Source organism: Delphinus delphis, chromosome X (assembly GCF_949987515.2).
Source record: "Delphinus delphis chromosome X, mDelDel1.2, whole genome shotgun sequence".
Taxonomy (NCBI): domain Eukaryota; kingdom Metazoa; phylum Chordata; class Mammalia; order Artiodactyla; family Delphinidae; genus Delphinus; species Delphinus delphis.
This window is the reverse complement of record NC_082704.1, coordinates 108,314,137-108,340,817: the sequence shown is the minus strand read 5'-3', so window position 1 is coordinate 108,340,817 and position 26,681 is coordinate 108,314,137. Positions and strand designations below refer to the sequence as shown.

The 26,681-nt window shown below is 36.0% G+C and overlaps 1 protein-coding gene across 8 annotated transcripts in view; it reads left to right on the top strand.

Moving 5' to 3' along the window:
- The window catches only part of CNKSR2 (connector enhancer of kinase suppressor of Ras 2), a 258,494-nt gene that overhangs the window by 34,458 nt on the left and 197,355 nt on the right, over positions 1 to 26,681 (top strand). For 4 of the 8 annotated variants that reach the window (XM_060001666.1, XM_060001667.1, XM_060001665.1 and 1 more), the window contains exon 2: positions 18,735 to 18,898. In XM_060001666.1, the coding sequence (XP_059857649.1) occupies positions 18,735 to 18,898 (164 nt within the window). Of the gene's footprint in view, positions 1 to 18,361; positions 18,899 to 26,681 lie in introns of those variants that run through there. The other 4 variants (XM_060001664.1, XM_060001662.1, XM_060001661.1 and 1 more) reach the window with 1 other exon arrangement.

The following is a 26,681-nucleotide window of genomic DNA, read 5'->3' as shown; positions in this document are numbered from 1 at the left end:
TTTGGGTTTTTGAGCACAAGCCGCCCGTTCTCCTTGCTCGGCCCTGCAATAAACCTTTCTCTGCTCCAAGCTTGGCCCTGCAATAAACCTTTCTCTGCTCCAAACTCTGACACACAAACTTGGGTTTGGTAGCAATAAGGAACATAAGTTCGTATGTTTGTGGTTTCTTTTCATTTTTTTGAAGAACTTCCACTGCACTCTTTTATGATTGATGATAATATTGTGAAGGATGAGACTAATGTGCTCATTTAGGCTGTGAGTTTCTCCATAGACTTCATGTTTTGGAAAATTAGGACATTTTCTAAATACCTATCCTTAAAACATGCAATTAGGGATCTATTCAAATAAGCATAATTACAATTAGTTTTTTGTTTTTTGGTTTTCTTTGCGGTACGCGGGCCTCTCACTGTTGTGGCCTCTCCCGTTGTGGAGCACAGGCTCTGGACGCACAGGCTCAGCGGCCATGGCTCACGGGCGCAGTCACTCTGTGGCATGTGGGATCCTCCCGGACCGGGGCACGAACCTGTGTCCCCTGCATCAGCAGGCGGACTCTCAACCACTGCGCCACCAGGGAAGCCCTACAATTAGTTTTGAATAGCTTTTTTTCTTTCCACTTGGTTAAAATAATTTGCCTGAGTTACAGTATGAGAAATTTGTTCCCTTGTGGTTTATAAATTTATGGCAAATATTTGTTGATCCTTGGGTATCATTATAAATATATTTCCTAATTAGGACTGGTAAACCTGTAAATGACATGACTAGATATTTAGCAACATAAGCCTACTTGTGTCTGTTTATGTGTATTACCGGTCATCATTATTGTCCTATTTGATAATGACCTCATCACTTGTTGAAAAAAATCATCTCTTTTTGCCTCTGACAAGCTTTGCTGTAGTAATGGCCATTGTTACTTGGGAGCTAGTTAGAAATACAAAATCTCAGGCCCCACCCTATACCAACTGAATCAGAATCTATAGTTTAATCAGATCCCTAGATCTTCTGTATGCACATGAAGCTTGAGAAGCAATGGAAAACTGACATTGTTTTGAGTTATAATTATTAGAATTATTTTGAGGAGGTCTTATGAATTTTAGGGAAAAAAATCAGCCCCTCCAAATAGCCTGTTTTCCTAGGCAAAGTAAAATATACATCATAGGCTAATAAAAATAATTTGGCTTTTAATATAATTGTATGATATTATGTATTGATTCTGATACATGAAGGAAAACAAATATAAAATTCAGTATCAGCACTTAACGTTTTTATTAGATAACCCAGAAATGACTGTGGGATAAATGTAGGATTCTTTTTATCTTGAAAATAAATCCTTATGAATACACTTTAACTTTGTGTTAAAAGACCAAAAGTCATAGCTTTATTTTCATTTTAATATTCAGTAAAACTAAGTGATATAAGAATTAGATGAAAGGTAAATGTTGACTGAAAATTAAACTGGGTCTAATACTTTAGAACTTGTTTTAGGAGTCATAAAAATTTTAAAACACCAAAGGTTTCATTTTGGCTTGGCCTTGTCAAATTATTGAATAGTTAATAATGCTGACATTAGTTTATCGTGGAGAAACGTGTGTGTGTGTGTGTGTGTGTGTGTGTGTGTGTGTGTGTGTGTGTGTGTGTGTGTGTGTTTACCAGAGGAGGAGGCTCCAAACAGTGGATTTGGAATGCTGAATAAGATTTGTTTTGTAATTAGGGAAGGATCATAGGAGATGTATTGAGATTAGGTTTACCAGTGGATGGTACCCTTTGTTTCTGCAGTAACTTTTATGCTAGAGTTTTCTTTTGTGGAAGTTATTTCAGTCAGAATTAATGAGCTGCATATGTCTGGATTAAAATGATCAGCTGTAACTTCTAAAGGCAGTTTTTTACTTCCCTGTTACCATATTGTTTTTCTCGAATCACCACTTTAAAAGATGTTTCTACCTTTTATCATATTTTTTTTCCATTGATTTTGATTTGTTATTCAGGAGACCATAGATATAATTATAAATAACATGGAATAGGTTCTACTTGTAGGTTTTTTCCTTACCTTCTGTTACCAGGAGACTAGGTGGTAGTGGGGGGATGTAGATAGCATGGAGGAATAAAACAGCCAAAGAAAGGACATGTTTGGGAAAGCTGTATTCCACGCATAGCTGGAATAACCAATGAAGTGAAGGTACTGAGCAGGAAGATGAGTTCCTGCCAAAGATGATCTTTTCTTGGCAAAAGGTGAACTGGCCACAAGTCACTGTGCTACACATTGAAGCCAGAGGGAGCTTTTGAGAACACAAGTCTGAATGCAACTTTTAGTCATGCTGGCCTTCTTTCAGTGCTTCACACTCTCCATCCTGTCTCCCACCCCTGGGTCTTTGCTGTTTCCAGAGTCTAATGCTCTTCCCTCCCCCTTTGCCTAACTGACTCACACTCCTCTAGACCTCACTTCTTGCCACACTTCTCCCAGAAAACCTACCTTGAGTGTCAAATTTGGTCATATCCCCCTATTACATGCTTTTGGAGCACCATGCAGAGATACCTTTCCTTCCCTTTGATTTACTTGTCAAGGTTGCTGTGTGATTCTTTACATAATGTGCTTCTTTCCCATTAAACTGTTAGCTCCATGAAGGAAGAGACCATGTCTGTTTCTGCTTACCTTTTATTCATACTCCCTAGAATAATAGCTAGATCATAACTAGGCATTTGATAAATATTCAATAAATATTGTTCAATAAATGTTCAATAAATAAATGAAAGTTGGTATCAGGATTTGGAAAAGCACTTGGGAGGGATCCTAATATTGGGGACAGGAAGGGAGATATTCCTAGCTCAGCAAGCTGATTGGTCAGAGGAAGATCATATAGAGGTCTGTGCTATGGTGGAAGTAAAAGGAACAGTTATTGATTTAGGAACCTGATTTAAATCTGAAGAAATCAAGAGTATTAAGGGAAGCCTGGGGCTGAGAGAAACCAAGATTAGATGTCTCTCCAGAAGTAAAGTTGGATCAACAAGATTTGCCCTTTTCAATGGCATGACTCAGGGTTGTCCCCACATCAACACTGTGCAACCCCCCAACACACACACACACACACACACACACACACACACACACACACACACACACACACACACACACACACACACACACACACAGCTGCCCATGGACATGTCCTCCCTAGAGAAGGAAGTCTCTCCCAGCACTCAAAGATGACTGATTAATCCTTTGTGCTACTGTTCCTTCAACATTTATCTGGATGGCATTTGGATACAAAATTCGTTTTCCCCCTTGGTATAGCTAATGTACAGTTTTTTATAAAATTCAAAATCCACACATTGCTGAAACTTTGTGGCATGTCTTCACATTCAACAATATTGTTTAGACATTAAATGAAAATAGTAAAAAAATGATAGCAGCTGTATTAAATCCCACTGTGATAAGGCTAAATATTTTTTCACGATTAATTAGCTTGGTTGAGATATACTGAGGAGTTCCATGTAAGATTCACTGAATTTAGTAAATCATTGCCTTTGATGGTTTCTTTGTAGTCAACGAAAAGAAAAATTGTCTTTCTGTTAGAGAAATCTGATTACACAGGGACATACCATTAGTAATCAAGTAGAAAATAGTAACTTACAGGTGTGGCTTTCATAAACCCATATGCCTCCCCAAATGCTTAAGTCTAATTAAAATTCGAAAGTAGCAAATTTAGGCTAAGATTAATTTGTTAGTTGACATGTACTTTTTTATATATACATAATGTAAAATTTACCATTTTTATCATTAAAATTTTTTAAATTACAGAATACATATGACATCAAATTTACTATCTTAGCCATATTTAAATGTACATTTCAGTGATGTTATGTTCATTCACGTTGTTATGCTACCATCACTACTGTCTATCCACAGAACTCGTCATCCTGCAAAACTAAAAATCTGTACCCATTAAACACTAACTCCTTCTCTCAGCCCCTGGCAACCATCATTCTACTTTCTGTCTTTATGAATTCCACTACTCTAGGTACCTCATATAAGTGGAATTATATAGTATTTGTCCTTTTGTGACTGGTTTATTTCACTTAGCATAATGTCCTCAGTGGTCATCCATGTTGTAGCATGTGTCAGTATTTCCTTCCTTTTTTTAAATTAATTTAAAAAATTCTTTTGGGCATGCCAAAAAAAAGATCCCGCAGCATGCGGGATCTTAGTTCCCCAGCCAGGAATTGAACCCGCACCCCCTGCATTGGAAGCACAGTCTTAACCACTGCACTGCCAGGGAAGTCCTATTTTCCTTCCTTTTTTTTAAGACTGAAAAATATTCTGTTGTTTGTCTGTTCATCTCTTGACGGACACTTGTGGTGCTTCCACCTTTTGATTATTATGAATAATGCTGCTATGAACATGGGTATACAGATATCTTTTTGAGACCTTGCTTTCAATTCTTTGGGATATATATCCAGAAGTGGAATTGTTGGATCATATGGTAGTTCTTTTTTTTCATTCTTTGAGTAACTATTGTACTGTTTTCCATAGCGGTTGCACCATTTTACATTCCCATCAACAGTGTACAAGGGTTCCAGTTTATCCACATCCTTGCCAACACTTGTTATTTTGTATTTTTGTTTGTTTGTTTTGTTTTTTTGGATCATAGCCATCCTAATGGGTGTGAGGTAGTATCTCATTATGATTTTGACTTGCATTTCCCTAGTGATCAGTGATTTTGAACATCTTTTAATGTGCTTATTGGGCGTCATTGTATATATCTTCTTTGGAGAAATGTCTTTTCAGCCTTTTGCCGTTCTTTAATCAAGTTGTCCTTCTGTTGTTGAGTTACAGGAGAGTTCTTTTTCTATTCTGGATATTAATCCATTGCCAGATTTGTGATTTGCAATTATTTTCTCCCATTCCATGGTTGCCTTTTCACTCTTGTTTATAGTGTCCTTTAATGGACAAAAGTTTTTAGTTTTGATGAAGTCCAATTTTGTTTTTTCTTTTGTTGCCTGTGACTTGTACTTTTTTAAGTCAAAATCTGTAAACATGCTTTTCGAGATAAGAAGTCTGACAGTAGGAGTTTTTCATTTTCAGTTGTCATTAAATGAATATATAGTATGTATCCCAAAACATTTTAGGCACCTGGTGACAAACTATCAAGTTTCTGAAGATGATTCAACTCCAATTCACCTATTCATGTTTTTACCATTTTAAAAGAGAAACTCTGATAGCTATTTTCTCCTTAGAATTAGAAGTTCTGTTGAGAAGTTGTAACATCTTTAAAGCCAGTAAATATAAATATTTTTCTGTCTTCATGATAATCAGTTACTGTTTGGTGTACAATACAATTTTTGGAAAAATGTATTTCAACATTGCTGTAAGAGACTCCAGTTGGAACCTGTAGTTGTATTCATTGAAGGAGTTTATTGAAGGGGGTATTCATTACATCACACAAAGATTTCTTCCAGTGGGAAATATTTTTTTAGCTTTAGTATCAGGAATAGACGGACTTCCCTGAGAAACTGGCTTGCTTTTATCTAATGAATATTTTTAACTGTGTACCTGATCCTGTTTTCCTCTTTATTAGGTTCTAGGCAATATACAGGCAGTGTTCGAGCTCCTCCCACACTTTAGCAAGTCTAATATTTTTCATTGGTATGAAGTTTTTGTATTACCATTATTTCTGGCTCCCATTTTATGACTAATTGTATTTTCCCTCAACCATATTTTTCTCATCTACTTTTTTTTTTAAACATCTTTATTGGAGTATAATTGTTTTACAATGGTGTGTTAGTTTCTGCTTTATAACAAAGTGAATCAGTTATACATATACATATGTTCCCATATCTCTTCCGTCTTGCGTCTCCCTCCCTCCCACCCTCCCTATCCCACCCCTCTAGGTGGTCACAAAGCACCGAGCTGATCTCCCTGTGCTATGCGGCTGCTTCCCACTAGCTATCTATTTTACGTTTGGTAGTGTATATATGTCCATGCCACTCTCTCACTTTGTCCTAGCTTACCCTTCCCCCTCCCCATATCCTCAAGTCCATTCTCTAGTAGGTCTGTGTCTTTATTCCCATCTTACACCTAGGTTCTTCATGACCTTTTTTTTTTCTTAGATTCCATATATATGTGTTAGCATACAGTATTTATTTTTCTCTTTTTGACTTACTTTACTCTGTATGACACACTCTAGGTTCATCCATCTCACTACAAATATCTCAATTTCGTTTCTTTTTATGGCTGAGTAATATTCCATTGTATATATGTGCCACATCTTCTTTATCCATTCATCTGATGATGGACACTTAGGTTGCTTCCATGTCCTGGCTATTGTAGATAGAGCTGCAATGAACATTGTGGTACATGACTCTGTTTGAATTATGGTTTTCTCAGGGTATATGCCCAGTAGTGGGATTGCTGGGTCGAATGGTAGTTCTATTTTTAGTTTTTTAAGGAACCTCCATACTGTTCTCCATAGTGGCTGTATCAATTTACATTCCCACCAACAGTGCAAGAGGGTTCCCTTTTCTCCACACCCTCTCCAGCATTGATTGTTTCTAGATTTTTTGATGATGGCCATTCTGACCGGTGTGAGATGATATCTCATTGTAGTTTTGATTTGCATTTCTCTAATGATTAATGATGTTGAGCATTCTTTCATGTGTTTGTTGGCAATCTGTATATCTTCTTTGGAGAAATGTCTATCATCTACTTTTAATTTGTGTTATCCTGCTGAATTGTATGCGTGTGTGTGTGTGTGTAAACGACATACTTAAACCCCTTTTGATACAAAGTAAAATTTAAGTAAATGGATTTTAAAACAATGTCTTTAAAGTTTTAAATGGAAAATGGAAAGAATATTTTTGGCATAATGTCTTTCTGGTATGGTACAGACGATCACTTTGGGCACAATCCTAATTCCTTCTAATTTAGCATAGGCTTTAAAGGTAGAGATTTGGTGTCAGATGGACTTGGTTTTAGACTTAACCTTACTGTTTATTAAGCTGTGGGATCCAGGGCATGATCTCTAAATCTCAATTTTCTTATCTGTAAAATCAAGATAATGATATGTACTTCATAAGATTGTCCTACAAATTAAATGAGAAAATGTTTGTGAAGTCCTTAAAACAGTGCTTGGCACACAGCACAAAAATTAATGGAAGGTATTACTGTTTATCAGCACCAACTCTTCCATTTGGAAATAATGGAAAACTATTGCCAGCTTAGCATTTTCTAAAAGAAATTAGGACAGAGTAAATGAGAACAGACGCAGAAGAAAATTGACCTTACTTTTTCTATTTTATTTGGTTTTCTTGGGAATCCTTGTGAAAAGAAATCATGTACTATTTGTCGTAGAGGAACTGCTTGTTTGTAGAAGGAGGGTGACTGAAGGATGACATTGCAGAATATAAGGAAGAGGAGTTCTCAAGTCAGCATGTATTGTATTGGTTTCAGTGATATCTAAAAACTTGGCAGTGTTTCTCCTTTCATTCATTTGAATGCAGCTTCAGATCAAATGGCAACCAGGTACCCTATGATGTTCGATTCATCAGAGTATACTTACATGGAATTCATCCTTGGTAGTTTTAAATAATTTTTTCATGTACTTCTGGAAGAATATGGTTTTATTAGCCACTGTCCTATGTTATCCTTTCTTCATTTTAATAACCGTATGTTTCTGTCTAGCTCCATTTATACCTCTTTCTTTTTGCAAGCATACAGATTATTGTTGAGGTCTGTTTTTCTCAATCTTGAAATGATCTGATGTAGTCAAAACAGACTGGACTTCCGAATCCTCTGGGACTAGGTTTTAGTCCTTGCTTTGCTGGTCAGTTACTGTGTACACTTAGGGAGTTACCTAATCTTGCAAATGGATAAATGGTAACATTATTCACCTTTAGGTCCTTTCACCATATATTCTTTAGTTCTTTCATGTCTAAACTTGGTATAACAATAGCCCCTTTGCTCGACATGGTACCTCCTTATCAACTCTCCATCCTCACCAGTATCATATACTCTCCTAAAGGAATATTCTATATGCAAGGCCTCTACTTTCTCACCCCTCATCTCCATGCTCTGGCTGGTTTCTGTTTTTACTATTATGATTCTGGTTAAAGTCCCTGATAATCTCCTTATTGTCAAATTCAGAGTGGGCTTTGAATTCTGGCCGCCTGACCCAGAGTTTTCTCTTTTTTTTAATATATTTATTTATTTTTGGCTGTGTTGGGTCTTCGTTGCTGCGCAGGCTTTCTCTAGTTGCGGCGAGCGGGAGCTACTCTTCGTGGTGGTGCGCGGGCTTCTCATTGCAGTGGCTTCTCTTGTTGTGGAGCACGGGCTCTAGGCACCTGGGCTTCAGTAGTTGTGGCAGGTGTGACCCAGAGTTTTCTCTTACCACAGTCCTGTAACTGGTAGTCTTGAAACATTTTTTTTTCTTCCGTTTGCCTTCATGACACCACACTTTTCTCATTTTTTACCATTCCTCTCTGGCTGTACTTCTTCAGTTTTTTTTTTTTTTTTTTTTTGCTTTTACATTTAGTTTTGTTCTAAATCTTCATTTCACTCTATTCATTTTCCCTAGTTAGCCAATTTTCTACCTATATACCAATGACTTTCAAATATATATCTCCAGAGCGGACCTTTATTTCTGACTGACTACTCTTCTTTGCTACCTGGCTGTCTGAAAGGAACTGTAATCCCAACACGTCCAGAACAGAGCCAGCTACTCTAAATGGCTTCTCCTTTGGTGTTTCCATTGTCTGTGAATAATGTCACCATTTATCCATTTCTGTAATCCAGAAAAGTAGACATCATCTTACTTCTTGTGGCCCGCTCTACCTCACACATCCACTCCAGCACCAAGTCCTGCACATTTTATCTTCTTTCCAATCTGTCTCTTCCTTTCTTGCCATCATCCTAGGACAAATTACTAGCATTTCATACTTAGATTATTTCAAATGTCACCCAACCTGCCTCCCTCTTGGCAGCCTCCAATTTGTTTATCATACTACAGCTGCAGTAATGTTCACAAAACACAAAACACTTTTAATGCTGCCTGTTTTAGACCCTTCAGTACCTTCTCATTGCTCTTAGAGTCATGATCAGGATTCTGAATATGGCCTACAAGACCCTGCATCGTCTTGCTCTGGCTCATCTCTTGAACCCCATGCTGCTCCATTCTCTTCCTCATCTCTGAATTTCAGTCACACAAACCTGTTCCAGTTTTTTTAATATACGTGTTCCTTCTGTAGCACAGAGTCTTTGCATATGTCTTTCTTTTGCCTACACCGTCCCCTCTCTTCCTCCCCTTTGCCTAGTTAACAGTGTTTAAGCTTATAGATCATAGTACAGTCATTGATTCATCAAGGAAGCCATTCCTGACTTCTACGTCAGCTTAGGGTAAGTCTCCATTTTTGTTTCTCACGGTACAGTGTATTTTTTCCCTCATAGTAGTTATCACAGCTTGTATTTATACATCTATTTTGGCAATTAAATGATTAATGTTTGTCTTCAGTATTATACTATAAACTTCATAAAGTCAATAGCCATGTCAGTTTTTGCCTGGCATTGATTCCTAGTGCCTAGCACATAGTAATCACTTCGGTAAATATTGATTAAATGAAGGAATGACTGAATATGTATCAGGTGCCCGCTGTGCTCAGTGTTGTGTGAAGTCAGTGATGCTACCCTTCAGGGCTCTATAATCTATTGGGAGAATAAGACACTAATAAGGAGGTTGTAAAAAATAGCATGGCTAATAAGTACCATAGTGTAAAATCCAAAGATATTAAGAGAAGAGGGATCCATCTGATTCGATGATCAAGACCTGACAGGATTTCAGCAACTAAATATGTAGAAGAGGATATTCTGGGTAACTGGGATCCCATGAAGGAAGCAGTTGAGTTGTTCAAGTTATCTGCAATGTAGGATATATGAATGTATGAGAGATAATGTTAGAAAGATAGGTTAGGACCTGAATTTGGAGGTCATTGAATGCCAGAATAAAAGATGAAAGGCTTAGATGTCCTTAAGCTTCCTTAAATAAACAGACAACAAATGTTTACCTACAAGGTTATAAAATGAAAGACGTTACTAATCCCTAGGTTTGCAACTAATTTCTTATGCTGTGTCTCCCTGTGATTCATATTAAAGTTGTTTTCTGTTAATAAAATATTTTTAGTAAGGACTATGAAGGCTTGAAAACAGAAAAACAGTTTCAGTTTTAGCTAAAACTGTCTCTGAAACTGCCTATTAATTTGGGGGACTAAGTGTGATCCTTGAAAAATATTGTATATGAATTCCTAAGTATGTAATAGCTCTAAGCTCCATGACAGTAGCAGGCAGTCTTTATTGAACATGTCTTTAAAATCATTTTAGACTTTGTTTTAAAAATTAAAACATGGAAGTGCAGAATAATTGTATAATACTCTAACAGTTTATTTCATCTTTACTTAAGAGCATTTAAAAGTTTGTGTAAGCTTCTGAAAAATCACTTTGAGAAAAACTGCTTGTCCAGCGGATTTACCATGTTCTGAATCAAAAACTTTAAAAATTACAAAATTATGAAACCATTCAAACATTGCTTTGTGTAATGTGCATTTTAAGATTGCTATCTCAGATTACCATATCTCAGTATTTTAAAATTGAGCAGTTTTAAGCAACTTGATAGCATGTCTGCGGCTTTCTTTGCCCTCTTTAGTTGGCCTTGATGTAATAAATCACTGGAGATATTTTAAGTACTTCTTTTGTGAATGTTCTGGTTTGATATGTCGTAACAAAAACCTAATTTTTGTATACTCAGATCTATGTCATGTTCTTTACTGTTTCTGGGCTTTGGTTTGATACAGAGCCCAGTTTTCTTCTAGTACCTAGTTTTTATTTTTTTAATATTAAATCTTTAGTCTGTCTATTATATGTTTGGCACTGTCTCCTAGTTTCAGTGCTGACAAAGTTTTCTTTCTTACTTTTGCTTTCTTTTGGTCGTTTTCTAGGAGAGGGGAGTTTTTTTGTTTTGTTTTGTTTTGGTTTTGGCTGCGTTGGGTCTCCGTCACTGTGCACAGGCTTTCTCTAGTTGCGGCGAGCAGGGGATACTCTTCGTTGCGGTGCGTGGCTTCTCACTGCGGTGGCTTCTCTTGTTGCGCAGCACAGGCTCTAGGAGTGCGGGCTTCAGTAGTTGCAGCATGGGGCTCAGTAGTTGCGGCATGCGGGCTTAGTTGCTCCGTGGCATGTGGGATCTTCCCAGACCAGGGATCAAACTCCTGTCCCCTGCATTGGCAGGCGGATTTTTAACCACTGTGCCACCAGGGAAGTCCCTAGAGGGGAGTTTTAAAGCAGATATTTCTCTGAAATTCCTTTTAAAGTTGCCTGGCATTTAAAACCTGCTCTGGTTTAAAATGAAGAACCAGAAACAGATTGTAAAAAGGCTGAATTGTTTTGCAAAATGGAACAATTGACATATTACCATCCAGTCACCCAGTCAAGATTTGTTTTTTAGTCTCTGTCTTAAAGACAACATTAAGTTTTTCAAGAAAAAAGTTAGGTTTGAGGAGAAGAGTAGAAATGGTGATGATCAGTATAGTGGGGCTTGGCCATCTAAGAAGTCTTCTAAAGACCACAGGCACTGATTGATTTTCTACTGCATCAGTCTGCACACCCTACATCATATACAGCTTCTTAGAGAGAATTCTGTTTATAGTCTCTCAGCTCTGCCAATTAGCAGCATGGAGTCTTTTCAAAGGTAGTTAAATGCATGAATGCACACTGCCCCAAAGTTAGTAGCAGGTACTTACTAAATAGTGGCTGAATGGATTGCTGGAAACATTATTCCCTGGTCTGGGTCTTTTATATCAGACACTACGATAAAATGATATCAGAAGGGAAATTTCTTCAACTGAAATTTTAGTTTAATAGTGTTTTCCAAATGTTATATAACCTGTAGTTCATTTATAATTTTTTTAATTTTAATTTTTTAAATTAGCAGAGTAAAATTGACTTTGGGGGCATTACAGTTGTATGAGGTTTTTTTTTGGTATGAGTTTTAATATGTGTATAGATTTACGTTACCAACACCACAATTGAGACACAAAACTGTTTCTTCACCCCAGAAAACTCCCTCCTTGCTGCTTTATAGTCACAACCTCTTCATATTCCCAATCCTTGGCAACTACTGATCTGTTTTCTGCTGCAATAGTTTTGTCTTTTTCACTACGTAATATAAATTGGATCATTCAGTAACCCCTTTCAGATTGGTCATTTTCATTCAGCATAATACTCTGAGCTCCATCCAAATTATTGTGTATGTCAGTAGTTCCTTTTTAATTGCTAAGTGGTATTCCATGGTATGGTTGCTCCACAGTTTGTTATTCTTGTTCACATTATTTCCCATTTGTTAAAGCAGATATTGCATAATTTTTGTTGGAATTTAGAATTATCTAGTGGCATAAATGCTTTTGAAGAAAAGTTTTTCTTATTTTTTTTGGTTGAACAAAATATAAATTTGAATATAGTAAAAAGCAGAGCAAAGAGTAAATACACCTTTACTTACTAAGTAAGAGTGATGGCCAGCTTATTGCTGAATTTGATCAAGAATTTACATGGCTATATCATCCCAGAACTATATGGGAATTGTTAAAACAAATTTTATCTGCATGGGTTCTAGAGCAAAATCTCATGTTTCTAGAATGCTCCAGGAATTTGATTTATTAGATATGCTAGGTATCTGTTAAGTAGCCTATATATTGTTGTAGTTTGGTCAGTTTTCCACTAATTAGAATACAGTAAAATTCTCTTAGTGCTGAAACACTACTGAATATAATTTCATCCTTTTTAGATGATTTAGGAGGTACCACAAGATCTTAAATGTGAATTATCTTTTGCTAGATCATTTATCATTTTATACTATCCTATGTGTAGAAGAAAAAGATGGTCATATGAGCTTTCTGGCTGTTTATATTATAGAAAATGCTTGTATTGTCTATAGTAGATGTTGCAATTAACAAAATAACATCCAGGACCAAAAAAAAAGTTTTAATAGTTAAAAATTTTTTTAAAGATCTTTGAATTTTAACCTTTTGGCAGGAGGGGTTCTTGAAGTTTTTGAATCAGGAAATGGCTTGATCGAAGAGTGTTTTTAGAGATCTGACTGTGATAGACTGGACAGACTGATGCCGGGGGAGAAACTGGGAATCAGGGCAGGCTATATACAGCATGAGTAAGCTGGTGACAGTGTGATCAGAAATGAAAGGACAGAGCAAGAGCTATTTTGAATGAATAAATTATGTTTCTCACTAAGTGACAAGATAAGGGATTAAACTGGGAAGTCATCATAAATGGCTCTGAGACTGGAAAAATGGTGGTAGAAATAAAGAACTAAGTGGAAAAATGGTGGTAGAAATAAAGAACTAAGTTGCTTATAGGAAGATTGAGACTGGAAATGGGGCAATTGAATCAGGTGTTACCCATCATTGTTGATCTTAGCAAAAAGCAGTGTCAGTGAAACGAGGGGGCCGAAAACTAGATTAAAAGTAAAATATTCTGCCTTGAATTATCATTCATGTATTAGAGTAAGCAAAAGGATATTGGACTGATGCATGTTTGTCTTAATAACTTCCTAACCTTATTTTGCAGAAGTGGGACATAGGTCCTCACAAACCTTCATATGTCAATCTTTGTTCTTCACAGTGAATCATGAGTGGCAATAGAACTCTAAAGAAATTACTTTTTTTTTTGCTATAAACATCAGAGAGTGTTCTGTTTTTAGATGAGAGCACGTGTTGTGTATAAAATGATGTAGAAAGTAAAATTTCCTGGAGTCGGGATAGAGTCATCCTCTAACGTCAATTTTAAGTGGGTTTTTAAGATTTTGAATGTTAAATATAATAATTTGTATATTCTACTCTACTGCCACATTATAATGGATTTATGTATTTATTTTACTCCATCTTCTGTAATATCCATTGGTTTACTGAAAATTTATACATCCTTAGGCTATCTCTCAGATATCATCATCATTTTGTAAATGTTTCATTATTTTTGGAACCTCTTTCTAGAGCTTTGATTATGTTCATTCCTTTCCCTGCAGATGGAAGAAAGCAGTATAATTTACTGAGAAAGAGACATGTCATAGTAATGATTCCAAGCCTTCCTTTTGATTGTTTTAGTGTATAGTTTGTTTAATATTTCAGTTGACGAAAGTGCATGATTGTCTTCAAGGTAAATTTGTGTGGTTTATAGTATGTATCAACACACTTTCTGTACATTTTCTTAAGAACAAATAGGTAGGAATTTGTATGTGGATGTTATAAATTTTACTTATAATTATTTAGAACATCAACAAGAGAGGGTAAAATTTGGTGGTACCTAAGGAAAGAATTCATGCAACATTAAAGCTTAAAATCTTAGGAAAATGGGATGGATAATAATATTTTAAAAATATTTGGTATATATTAAAAATAAAAATAAAAATATATGGTATATATTAGTTCTCATTTTATCTACTTAATGTTACAGTGTTGAAGACTAGACACATAATCACTAAAGAACTTCTCCTTCTTGAAAATGGTATAGTTCTACTTTAAATAAAACAGTGTATGAGTGACGGGAGTTTAAATGATCACATATGTGTTGCATAGATCCTAGAATCATGAGGTTCAGACCTTTAGCCCAATTTTGTAATGTATTCATTTTTGTGATTTTTGTAGGTTACTCTTTCTGGACCATATTTTCTCCATACACAGATGTGAGGTGTTGCTTTTGACCTTTCAGTCAAAACAACAACTCTAAAATATTATAAGGTCATTGATTACTTATAATTCAGTTGAGAAAAAAATATATATATGGTTCATATGGTTCATAAATACATATATTGACATAAAGTGACATTATTGTGATTGTATTATAATACCCTAGCTGCATATTTGCCATATATTTTACATTTTAAATAGAGGAGCCAAGATACTTCCTATATTATGGGCTAATATACCTTGATAATTAAATTAGGCAGCAATTAATGTGATACAGGATAAGTCTCTCTTCCTTATTTCTACCCGGCCAGTTAGTATGTGACTTGGTCTGTAACCTTAATAATGATGCTGTCTTTGATGCCCTAGGAAATCCTTTATCATTCCTTTACATAGAGGAATTGTAAGAAAAATCAACTCAAAATAATAACAGTCTATCTCATATTATTCTGCAGTGTATCAAGACATGAGTGCTTCAAAATGCCATGTACCAAACGTTCTTTTGCCCCTCTAATTTTAGATTTAGCTCTTATTTAAAATGTTCCTTTTTTCCTGAAACTAGCACAACATTGTAAATTAACTATACTCCAAAGAAATTTTTTAAAAAAAGAAAAAATAGTTCCCTTTTTGCTCTGACCAGGTTATATAGCATAAAATTAAATGTCTATTAATTTATTCAGTTTACACTTATTGAGCATTAGTCTGTGTCAGTCACTGTGCTCTAAGCCCTGGGTTCTCCAAATTCAGAAGACACAGTGCCCAGCTTCAAGGAATTTCCAGTCTATTTATTGGGCACACAGACATGGGAACAAAGAATTATAATGTGGGCATTGTTGTGATGGAGGTCTGTAGAGTGGTAGATTGGGAAGTGTGGACGGTGTCTGAAATGAGTCTGTATAGGAAGGCAAGGTCCAGGTCAGGGAGGGCCTTGAACACTATATAAAGTAGTTCAGATTTTGTTCTGTCATAAATATGAGGAAACAATGAACATTTTTTAACATCTTTTTTGGAGTATAATTGCTTTACAATGGTTAGTTTCTGCTTTATAACGAAGTGAATCAGCTATACATGTACATATATCCCCATATCTCCTCCCTCTTGCGTCTCCATCCCACCCTATCTCACCCTTCTGGGTGGTCACAAAGCACCAAGCTGATTTCCCTGTGCTATGCAGCTGCTTCCCACTAGCTATATTTTACATTTGGTAGTGTATATATGTCCATGCCACTCTCTCACTTCGCCCCAGCTTACCCTTACCCCTCCCCGTGTCCTCAAGTCCATTCTCTACATCTGTGTCTTTATTCCTGTCCTCCCCCTAGGTTCTTCAGAACCATTTTTTTTTAGATTCCATATATATGTGTTAGCATACTGTATTTGTTTTTCTCTTTCTGACTTACTTCACTCTGTATGACAGACTCTAGGTCCATCCACCTCACTACAAATAACTCAATTTCGTTTCTTTCTATGGCTGAGTAATATTCCATTGTATATATGTGCCACATCTTCTTTATCCATTCATCCGTTGATGGACACTTAGGTTGCTTCCATGTCCTTGCTATTGTAAATAGAGCTGCAATGAACATAGTGGTACTTGACTCTTTTTGAATTATGGTTTTCTCAGGGTATATGCCCAGTAGTGGGATTGCTGGGTTGTATGGTAGTTCTATTTTTAGTTTTTTAAGGAACCTCCATACTGTTCTCCATAGTGGCTATATCAATTTACATTCTCACCAACAGTGCAAGAGGGTTCCCTTTTCTCCACATGCTCTCCAGCATTTAATGTTTGTAGATTTTTTTGATGATGACCATTCTGACCAGTGTGAATTGATACCTCATTGTAGTTTTGATTTGCATTTCTCTAATAATTAATGATGTTGAGCATCCTTTCATGTGTTTGTTGGCAGTCTGTATATCTTCTTTGGAGGAATGTCTATTTAGGTCTTCTGCCCATTTTTGGATTGGGTTGTTTTTTTTTTTGATATTGAGCTGCATGAGCTGCTTGTATATTTTGGAGATTAATCCTTTGTCACTTGATTCATTTGCAGATATCTTCTCCCATTCTGAGGGTTGTCTTTTCACGTTGTTTATGGTTTCCTTTGCTGTGCAAAAGCTTTTAAGTTTCATTAGGTCCCATTTGTTTATTTTTGTTTTTGTTTCCATTTCTCTAGGAGGTGGGTCAAAAAGGATCTTGCTGTGTGAACATTTTTGAGGTAGAGAATGATATCGGAATTTTTATGTTGGGGAAGATGGAGAGGATAATGACTAGCAGCAGGAAAACTGTAAAACTGTTTTAGGCCAACTGTTTGTGGCCTGATTTAGAAAGATGGCAGTGGAGAACGAGAGGAAAGGATATATATATATATAAATGATGTTTCGGAGGACCAATTGTTCAGACATGGAGATTGGTTGGATGCAGGGATATAAGGAAGATAGATAAATCTAAGATGGCTCCCATGTATTTAGTCTTTATACTGGGATAGATGGTGGTGCCATTCATTGAGACAGTGAATGCAGCAGAGACTCCTCTGGAGGGGAAAATGAGTTGTGTTGTGGCATGTTACGATGTGTAGATTTGTAGGTCTGGCATTCATGAGAGAGATCTGAAATGGAAGTATGAGGTATTAGATTGCAGTTGAAGACATGGGCATGGATGAGATTGTTCAGTTAGAATGTAAAGAGGAGAGGTAAGGGGGTCAGGAATGGGTCCCTGGAGTGGAGAGCAACAATATTTTAGGACAGTAGGAGAAAACATCCTGAAAGGGTACAGAGAACGAATGGACAGAGAGAACCAGGAAAGAGTGATGTGCGTATACCAATGGAAGGTGAAAGAAAGGTAGTATAGAGAGACTGCAGGGTAACTCAGGTTACTTCAAGAAAGTTTGAAAAGATAGTAAGGACATGTGTGGCCTGGTACTAAACTATCCTATCAGGAACCAGGTGGCTTTTAGGAGTGTCTCTTTTCTTCTCTCAGTGGCTACGTAATTTCTGTTATGGAACTTTGCTTCCCTTTGCACAATTGTTGTAACCTTGTCTCTGCTTTCTCTACTTGCTTATCATTTCCGCTCTGTCATAATTTCAACTGGATCGTTGCCCATTATGGCCTTTCGTCTCCCTCCTTGACATATAATCAAGACCTTTTAGATTTCGTGATTGCCTCATTTTCTTGGTATTCCTTACTTAAAAATCTGGATAGAAGTAATCTTGATAGTCCAGTTCATCATTTATATCAGGTCATTTCATAGGTGATTGAAGCCACCCAATCTGTAGCCTGGCCAATCACTTATGAAGTACCCTGAGTAATCTTGAAAAACGTATCCACTGTGGATTTCCATTTTTGGATCTGGGTAAATTCCAAATAATGGTGGATTAAGGAGTGCATTATAGGTGAGGAAATAAAGGTGTAAGGGGTTTGGTTCTGAAGGGAGTAACAGACTGGTGGCGAACACAGGATCAAGGAAATCAAGGAAATGTTTTTGTTTTATTTTGTTTTTTTAAGATGGCAGAGGTTTGAACAAAGAGTCAATAAGAAAGAAATGGTTGAAATAGAGCATTTAATTTTTTAATTGTTCAAGTAGTGTTAAGGTGGCAGAAGATTCCAGAGCAGAGGAAGATTGATTAGCCTTGTATAGAAAGAAGGGTACCTCTCCCTCTGAAAGAAGAAAGGAGGAGTGGGGTGCAGATAAATTTGGAAGTAGGAGAACCTGCCCATTAGCACATTTTGAGAAACAGGCAGCGAAGAGAACTGCTGAGAAGAGAGGTAAAGACTTGCAGTAGCTGCTGAGGAAAATTCAAATAGGAGCCTAACAGCTGGGATATGAGGAAGTGATTTTTTTTTCCCCAGTGAAGCCCATATATAGGTTGAGGAAAGGTGGATGATTGAACTAGTCCAGAGCTGAAATGGACTTAACTTGTGACTGGGTAGGAGTTAATGCTTGTTTTATTATTTTTTTTAATTTGTTTGGTTCAACTCTCTTTTTTTCTTCATTCTGGTCTTCCGTATTTTTCTTTTGCAGGTCTTGATGACTGTTTGCAGCAGTATATTAAGAACTTTGAGAGGGAGAAGATCAGTGGAGACCAGCTGCTGCGCATTACACATCAGGAGCTAGAGGATCTGGGGGTCAGCCGCATCGGCCATCAGGAACTGATCTTGGAAGCGGTTGACCTTCTGTGTGCACTGGTAAGGACATCATAAAACTGGTGGGAAGGGAAACTTTGCTTTTCTTTCCTGTTTTCTTTCCTTTAAAAATTTTTTCCTTAAAATTTTTTTGTTTCTTCTCCTTCAAGCAGAAAAAAAAGATCCCCTCATTATCAGCCAACTGGATGTGGTGATATTTTCCTCCTTCATTGAATTTGATGCACTATGCAGGACCAAATTACAAATTAAAGGGGCTTATTAACTCAATTGGTGACATTTTATTTAACTACTTGAAAAACTACTTGAAAACTCACCAAGGGAGTTTTCACAGAAGCATTTGGGATGTACGATTGCATACAATCAGTTATAAAGTTCATTTCCTTCTAAAAGTTTTGCTTTAGTATCCCAAATATTAAGTAATCCTATTTTAGAAAAACCATCCTTAAAATAATTAAATTATTTCAGTGTTCTTTGTGTATACATCAATGAAAATTGAATATTGTACATTATATGTCTACTTTTGTGTGTTAAAAGAGCAGTGCCTTGTCAGACAAGGGAAATCAATGTGAAAAGAACCCTGCAAGATTCTGATAGTACATTAGATATTCTGAGAGGAACATAGACTTTTTTTTCCCATGTTAGGTAAGATGACACTAACATGACTGGGGCTAGAGCCACAGTGAAAAAGAACATGAGTCTTATAATAATATGGGATTGAAATTTGACTCAGTCAATTACTGACATTTGTGTGCAAGTCATTTCACCATAGCCTTAGTTCTTTTTTAAAAAATAGAGATAATATTAACTACCTCTTGGTATTGGTGTGAAAAGCAAAGGAGATAGTGTTTGAATAGTGCCTAATTCTGTGCCTGGCACACAGTAGGCATTCACTAAGTAGTCACTATTATTAAGATGATGGTGATTAATAATAAATGTGTAGATAATTAAACGTAATTCAGGAATCAGTACAGTCAGCACTGTGTGTGACAGATGTAAGTTCTAGTTCCTGCCATCTTGAAAAGCCTAGTGGGGGGAGAGTGACATATAAATAATCACAATATTATAGTATAATTACTAAAATAAAAGTATGAGCTGAGTATTAGGGGCACAGAAGTTTTGACTAAGATAAATGGGTTCATATTGCAAAAGAGGTGATCTTTAACCGCCTAGTGGAGGACGAGCATGTGTTCTAAGAGGTGGAGGAACAGAGGGAAGGAATTTCCAGGTAGATAAAACAGCACATACACAGGCACACAGAATAAGGAGCATGCCTGGTGTGTATGAAAAATGATAAACTATTTTCCCACCAAAAATAAGTGGGAAATAGTGGCCTAAAATTAGGCTTTAAAAGATAGAATAGGGCCAGACTGTAAAGTACCTTAATATCCTGATAAGAGATGAGTACTTCTTCATCTGGGCACTGGAGGACTATGCAAGAATGATCAAATACTTGCTTTAAAAAGGTAACTGATGGTGGTGAAAAGGGTGGAGTGGACTGGACATAGAGTGAAGACAGGGGAACAATTAGGAGGTGTTTAAAATAATCTACTTAGGCTATGAATAGGGCTTAAACTAAGGATGTGCAACAGGAATACAGAAGATCTGGTGACTAGGAGTAGTGAGTGAGATAAAGGAAGTTGAGGAAGATTCCATCTTATTCGCTGCAGAGATAGAGTAGAAGATCTTCCAATAATGAAGATAGGCAATAGCAGCAAGAATAGATTTAGGAGGGAATATAAATTGAGTTTTGGATTTGTTGAATTTGAGGCATCTCTGTGTTATCCAGAAAGAAATACTCATCAGACAATTGAATTTCTGAATTTAGAGCTAAGAAGTGGCTGAAGATAGAGATTTGGGAGTCTCAAGTATATAGGGATTGAATCCATAGATAGAGAGATCACCCAGGAAGGGCCTGTAGAATATAAAGAACAAAGGACACAACTTGACACTCCAGCTGGGAAGGAAGAAGGGTAGCCTTCAGAGGAGACTTATGGAGTAGTCAGAGAAGCATGAAGACAACTATGAAAGAGTTGTCACAGAAGCAATGGGAACTGTTATTTTCATTAAGGAACACCAATAATGTCATCAAATTTCACTAAAAGCCAATAGAATAAGCAAGGGGAAAAGAACTGATTGAAAATAGTTTTTAAAGAATCTGAAACCAGATTGGTTGAATAGTACCTCCCACTTACACATTTCAGTCTAACCTTAATTGTCCTTTCCTCAGAGATATTCCCTGATCACTCCCTCACCCTGGCCTGGTCTAAAATTGGCCCCCCACTCTTCCTCTCTTTCTTAACCCTCATCTCATTTCATAATTATATACTTGTGTGTGTATTTATTAGTTTAATGTCTGTTTCTTCTGCTAGACTACAAGCTATGTGGGAAAAGTGACATTGCTTATTGAACACCTAGTGTGTAGCACAAATGCCTGGCAATAGTAGATGCTGAATAAACGTTTTTTGAAAGTGGTGATGAAAGAGACTTGACATATTTTTCACATGATAATTTGGGGATCTTCTTGTTTCCTTATTCCTGAGATAAAAGAAATTAATTCAGACCAGAGCATGCACTTGCACTCTCCCTTATCTGAATCAGATTGCAGAAATCATGCCTGAAATAAAAGCTAGTACTCAGGGTAAGGTAAGAGTCCACAGTGTTTTTGCATACTGGTCTCCAAATATGAGTCAGAATCGCTATGAAGGTACAATATAAGTGGCTTGGAGATGGGTATCTGACCTAGCAGTCCCCTATTTGCCACATCTTCTATAATAGTAAAGTTGAGTGTGTCACAGCTTGAAGTCTAGAGTGTATGTGTCATAAGCAGGGCTTCTCTTAGATGAACCACTCACATGCTGAGCTCCACCCTGCCACTTTGAAGAAGGAAGTAAGATTGGTGATTACGGTACTACCTACAGATAGTCTAGACCTGTAGACTTTGGAGTTTGGCCTGGGATAAGCTCTGCTGACCTAGACTTACTTAAAAGGATGGTATCAGAGATACAGACCACTGCCGTGCAGTTCTGGGTTTAAGCAGCATAGTGTTGCATCATTTTCTTGGGAGAAAGTAAATCAAAACATTAAATTCATTCTTTCTATGTTTATTCCCCAAGGAGGTCAAATATTAAACTTCCTTTTCACTGCTTCCTAATGGCTATACATCAACATGTTAAAAGTGCACATATCTTACAGTTTATGCACCAGATGTTTTCCAGTGAATGTAAAGCAAATTTCCGAGCAGTGAATTCTGATTTACTTCTACATGCCATTATAAAATCAGGAGGTGACATCCCTCTTCAGCAAGCTGAGCATCAGGAGTTGTGCTGTCGGCAATGGGGAACTATGTTTTGTCTCTTCAAAACTGTAATGTCTCTACTGACTCTTCTACTTTTTCCTACATCTACTGTATTTATTTCTTCTTTTAACAATTATATATTCATGCTCATACAGTGCTACCACAGGGAATACAAAGATTAAAAAGGCATAGTCTGTGCTCTTAAGATGTATACAGTCCAGTAAAGACAACAGTCATTAAAAGATAATATAGATTTATTTTTAAAATCCCAGGGGAGTGCAGAAGGAGATGGTGAACACTACTGAGGGATCCAGGAACCGTAAGTGGGATTTGCATTGGGACTTGCAGGATGCGTAGATGTTTGCCAGATAAAAAAGTTGGAGAAAAGTTATCTAGGCAGAAAAAATATGTGTAAAGACAGAATTGTGAAAGAGTATGCAGTGATCAGAGAAAAATAAGAATTTTGATTTAGCTGCTGCAGAGTGGGAAGTGATGGGAAGAATGTCACCTTACACTTTGTATCACATTACAATTCTTTGCTTAGGTTTTTTGGTCCTTGATATGCTTTCTGCCTAGTGATTAGCAAGTAGAGGATATTCAATTAATGTTATCTTACTGAATGAAGTTATCTGCCTTTCTCCAGAGAACTGTAATTTTTTTCTCTTGCCGACACAGCCTCAGACTCTGAAGTTTCTGTTCCTAAAATAAGGAAGACACAGAAAAATTACCAAATTCCTTTGTTTTTCTTGAGCAGTGGAATATTTTCATCTGCCTTGTCTTGAAATTAGTCCTGATGGGGAATAAATGTTATGGCAGCTGTTGAAAATCAAAGGTTTATTTAGTAACTTGTTCATTCATGCAACATATATTTATTAAGCACCAACTATACTGTTTGTACCATGTTATCCTAGAAAGAAATAAGCTTTTCATGATTTGGAGTTATATTAACTCTTTCAAGCTGTTATGCTACCATTTGATGTGCTTCAATAGAGAGCACCTTGTATTAACTAAAATAGTAAAGCATAAATAAAATACATATAGTTTAATGTATAGCCCTTAATTTATGTTTTGACAGTGCACCTTTTATTGAGAAGTACAAGTGAATCATTTATGACAGGATAAGAACAGTTTGCATTTCATTCTTCATATACTTTTCATGTAATAGGTATTTTGTAGGAAAAAATTGATGCCTGCCATTGCTAGGATTTGTTTCTTTGCAACATAATTGCTTGGTTCATTCATCTCAAAATAATTCATTTCTAAAAAAAATTCATTAAAGCAATCTTTTTAGGACTCACACATATTTATAAAGCAAAGTATTATAAAACCTAAACACCTGCTACATGATGCATTCAAATTAAGAGCTCTGAATAAAATAGCATTGACATTGTAAAATACATGGTGCCAATATTTCCAGTTAAGTGTTTAGTGAGAATTTGCCACTAGTGAGGGAGCCAGCTCGATTTTCTCAAATGTTGTTTCTTTCTTTCATGTGCTTTTGCATGCGTATAACTGAGAGAAGAACAGTAGAAACTTAGCATCAGTTCCTTAAGATTAGACTGGCTATGTTGAATCAGTGTGGAGTCACACCTGGTTCCTGGCATGAATGTACTGACCACATAGGTAACATATAGGATAAAGAAAATCGCTAAGTACATTTCATGTCCAAGCTTTTGTTTACTTGATGTAGTCCTTTCTGTACCAATAGTAATGCCTAGTTGTCCCATGCATATCCAGTAAAAAGCAAGTCTGTAGTGAATAAACCTGCATTTTTAAAAAGTTGAGACAGTACTTCTCATCTGCATACCTTTGGCCCAAAGCAAAGGGGTGCTTCATATACTTGTTGCTTCTTTACATGGTAGGCAGGGGAGTGTGATTTACTGGTGACTTAGTGAGTCACAACAAACCGTCCACTTTCATGAAGGAAAACGCAAAAAGATATCTCTGTGTTGTCAGTAATTGATTTTGAGCTACTTAGAACTGAGAACTGTGATGATGAAAATTAACTTGAGAGATCAACTAATCCATCTCTTTTGTTCAAATAGTATCACACAGACACTGTTATATACAGAGAAGCTTCTAACCTATTTTTGTACTCTTCTAGAATTCTTAAATGCTTTTGAATTATTGATTTAACTAGTTATATTTGTTAACTAGAATAAGTTTTAAGAATTTCCTCTCCTACGCATTTTTTGTCTCTTCTCGCTACTGGATTCCTCTGTGGCCTGTATTTTTTACCTGAAATTCCTCCATATAGGATATTTATTTAGTAGGCTTCCAAGTTAGGAGACCTCAGGGTATCTTACCAGGTTTTGTCCAGAAGATTTTTCTATTCTATAATTCTTGAGTTGTATTTTTTTTAATGTAATGCTATCTTAAATTTTAGAATCTTCAAAGTATTTTCACTTTGCCTTCAGATTTTTATGAGAAGATCTGTATTCTTTTAAAATCATTTTTACCTTTTCTAATAAAATATTTGAGATGGTAATATAAGAAGAGATAATTTAAATGAATCTTTTGTCGGGGCTACTGGCTACAGAGTGCAAGTTATGTTACCAGGTTGATTGATTAGGTTCCTCACTAATAAACTATTTAAATTTGAGTTTCTCTGAGAAATTTTTATAATTTGTTTGTAAACAAATATTTTCTCATTAAAATCATTAATACACAAAAATGAAAAGGGCAGACACTGTGGTACTTAAGGGAAAATGCTTTAACACAGGGAAAAACTTCTGAAAATACTTTCAAGTACTTCAGAAGTATCATTTTCAGTTTAGTTGACATAAGTTATCTAGTCATTATCTAGTCATTAGAGAATATCTCTTATAAGAGGATACGTGCTGGATAAAATCTCCGAAATGTTTCACAAATAATCCATGCTCAGATGCAATATAATTTGAATAGAATGTTGTTTTATTTGTAACCAAACCTTTTAACTTGAGAGACTATTGCAATTCAAATTTAGCGGTGAATATATAATATACTATGTTTTTTAAAAAACAAATCCATGGCTCCAAAACAGTGTTCTTTTAGTAAAAATGTAAATTCTCAGCAAAGAACAATCAGATTTTTATCACTATTAAATCTTTAGTGGTAACATACATAACTTGCTATTAATGTTTATGCATCCAAATCTTCCTCTACGCCCTCCTTTTTTCTCCTCTAAGTTATTTCTTTTCTTAAATAGAAAGAATAAACCTAAATTTCTTATAAACTAGCTACCCAGTGATTGTTGACTTGATAATGTAGCTAAATTCATTGTGCCATTTTCTTCCCTTTTTCATTTCCCCCAGTATTTTCTTCCATTTTGTTTCACTTGTTTCTACTACTCTGCTTGAACAGGAATAGATTATTGGTGCTAAGGAGTGGGGGTAGAGGTATTTCCTCACAGGTGGCCTGGGGGCTTGTAGTCCCATTCTGATTTCTGTCTACTCTAAGCTCTGAGCTCTAAGCAGATCAAAATATCTCCCTGTGTCTCACTTTACTTAACTGTAAAAGGAGGGGATAAATCAAACTTAGAATTTATTTGGGCCTCAGAGGCTATCTAACATTCTTTGGGTTTTATGTTTTTCTGTAAGTTAATAATACTTTTAATTTTACACATGACAGTAACATACATGCTGCTAAGTACTTTGATCAAGGTCATCCTCTGATCAGGTTAACAACTCACAATTATCTGTTTTAAAATTAATTGTGACTTGTGAAATCTTTCCCTAAAGTTTATTTGAAGGGATCCGACAATATTTTCCTATTACATATGGTAAAAAAAAGTTTATTTGTATTTATTCATATAAATCCTTTTTGCAATAATTTATAGATAAAACATTTAGGGTGAAATAATATATATTAACAGAAATTGAAAAGTGAGACCAAGGAAAAGAAGAACAATTATACTTACCAAAAAGTCATTATGATTTCTTTAGATGTGCTTCATATTTGACTGTGAGCTAATGCAACCATGACAAAATTATAAATAAGTTTAGTTTTATAATTTGTATTATAAAAAGGAGAAAGTATATTGGTTTCCCTGAGGATGCAGAGGTTTTCCTAGTATACCATATCATAAAAGAAACTTCTTATGTGAGTCATTATGAAGAGGACACAGAAGAAAAGTTATATTGTATGTGATTTATTTTTTGCTATTTCATTTTATTGTTGGATTGTACTTACTTTCTCATTTGGGGGAAGCAGAATTTTTCCTAGTGCCTACATTCATGACTATGCATATGCTAATAGAATAGATACTCAAAAATAATTGTTGATAATAATGAATTTCACAAGTAAATGAACTTAGGTTTGGGTTAAAAAAGAAACTGCTTATGAGTCCTTATAATCTTTCTGTCTTGGGTGGCATAATTCCCAGATAGAATGCCCTCATCTTTCCATGTTCATATTAACACTTACACATTTTCTTGTGATTTGTTTATCTGACGTTTCCCCAAATCCTCATTTGACTATGGATTCTGCTAGGCCAGGAATCCTATCTTATTTATGTGTAACTCTTAATATTTGTTCCACTGCCTGTACATA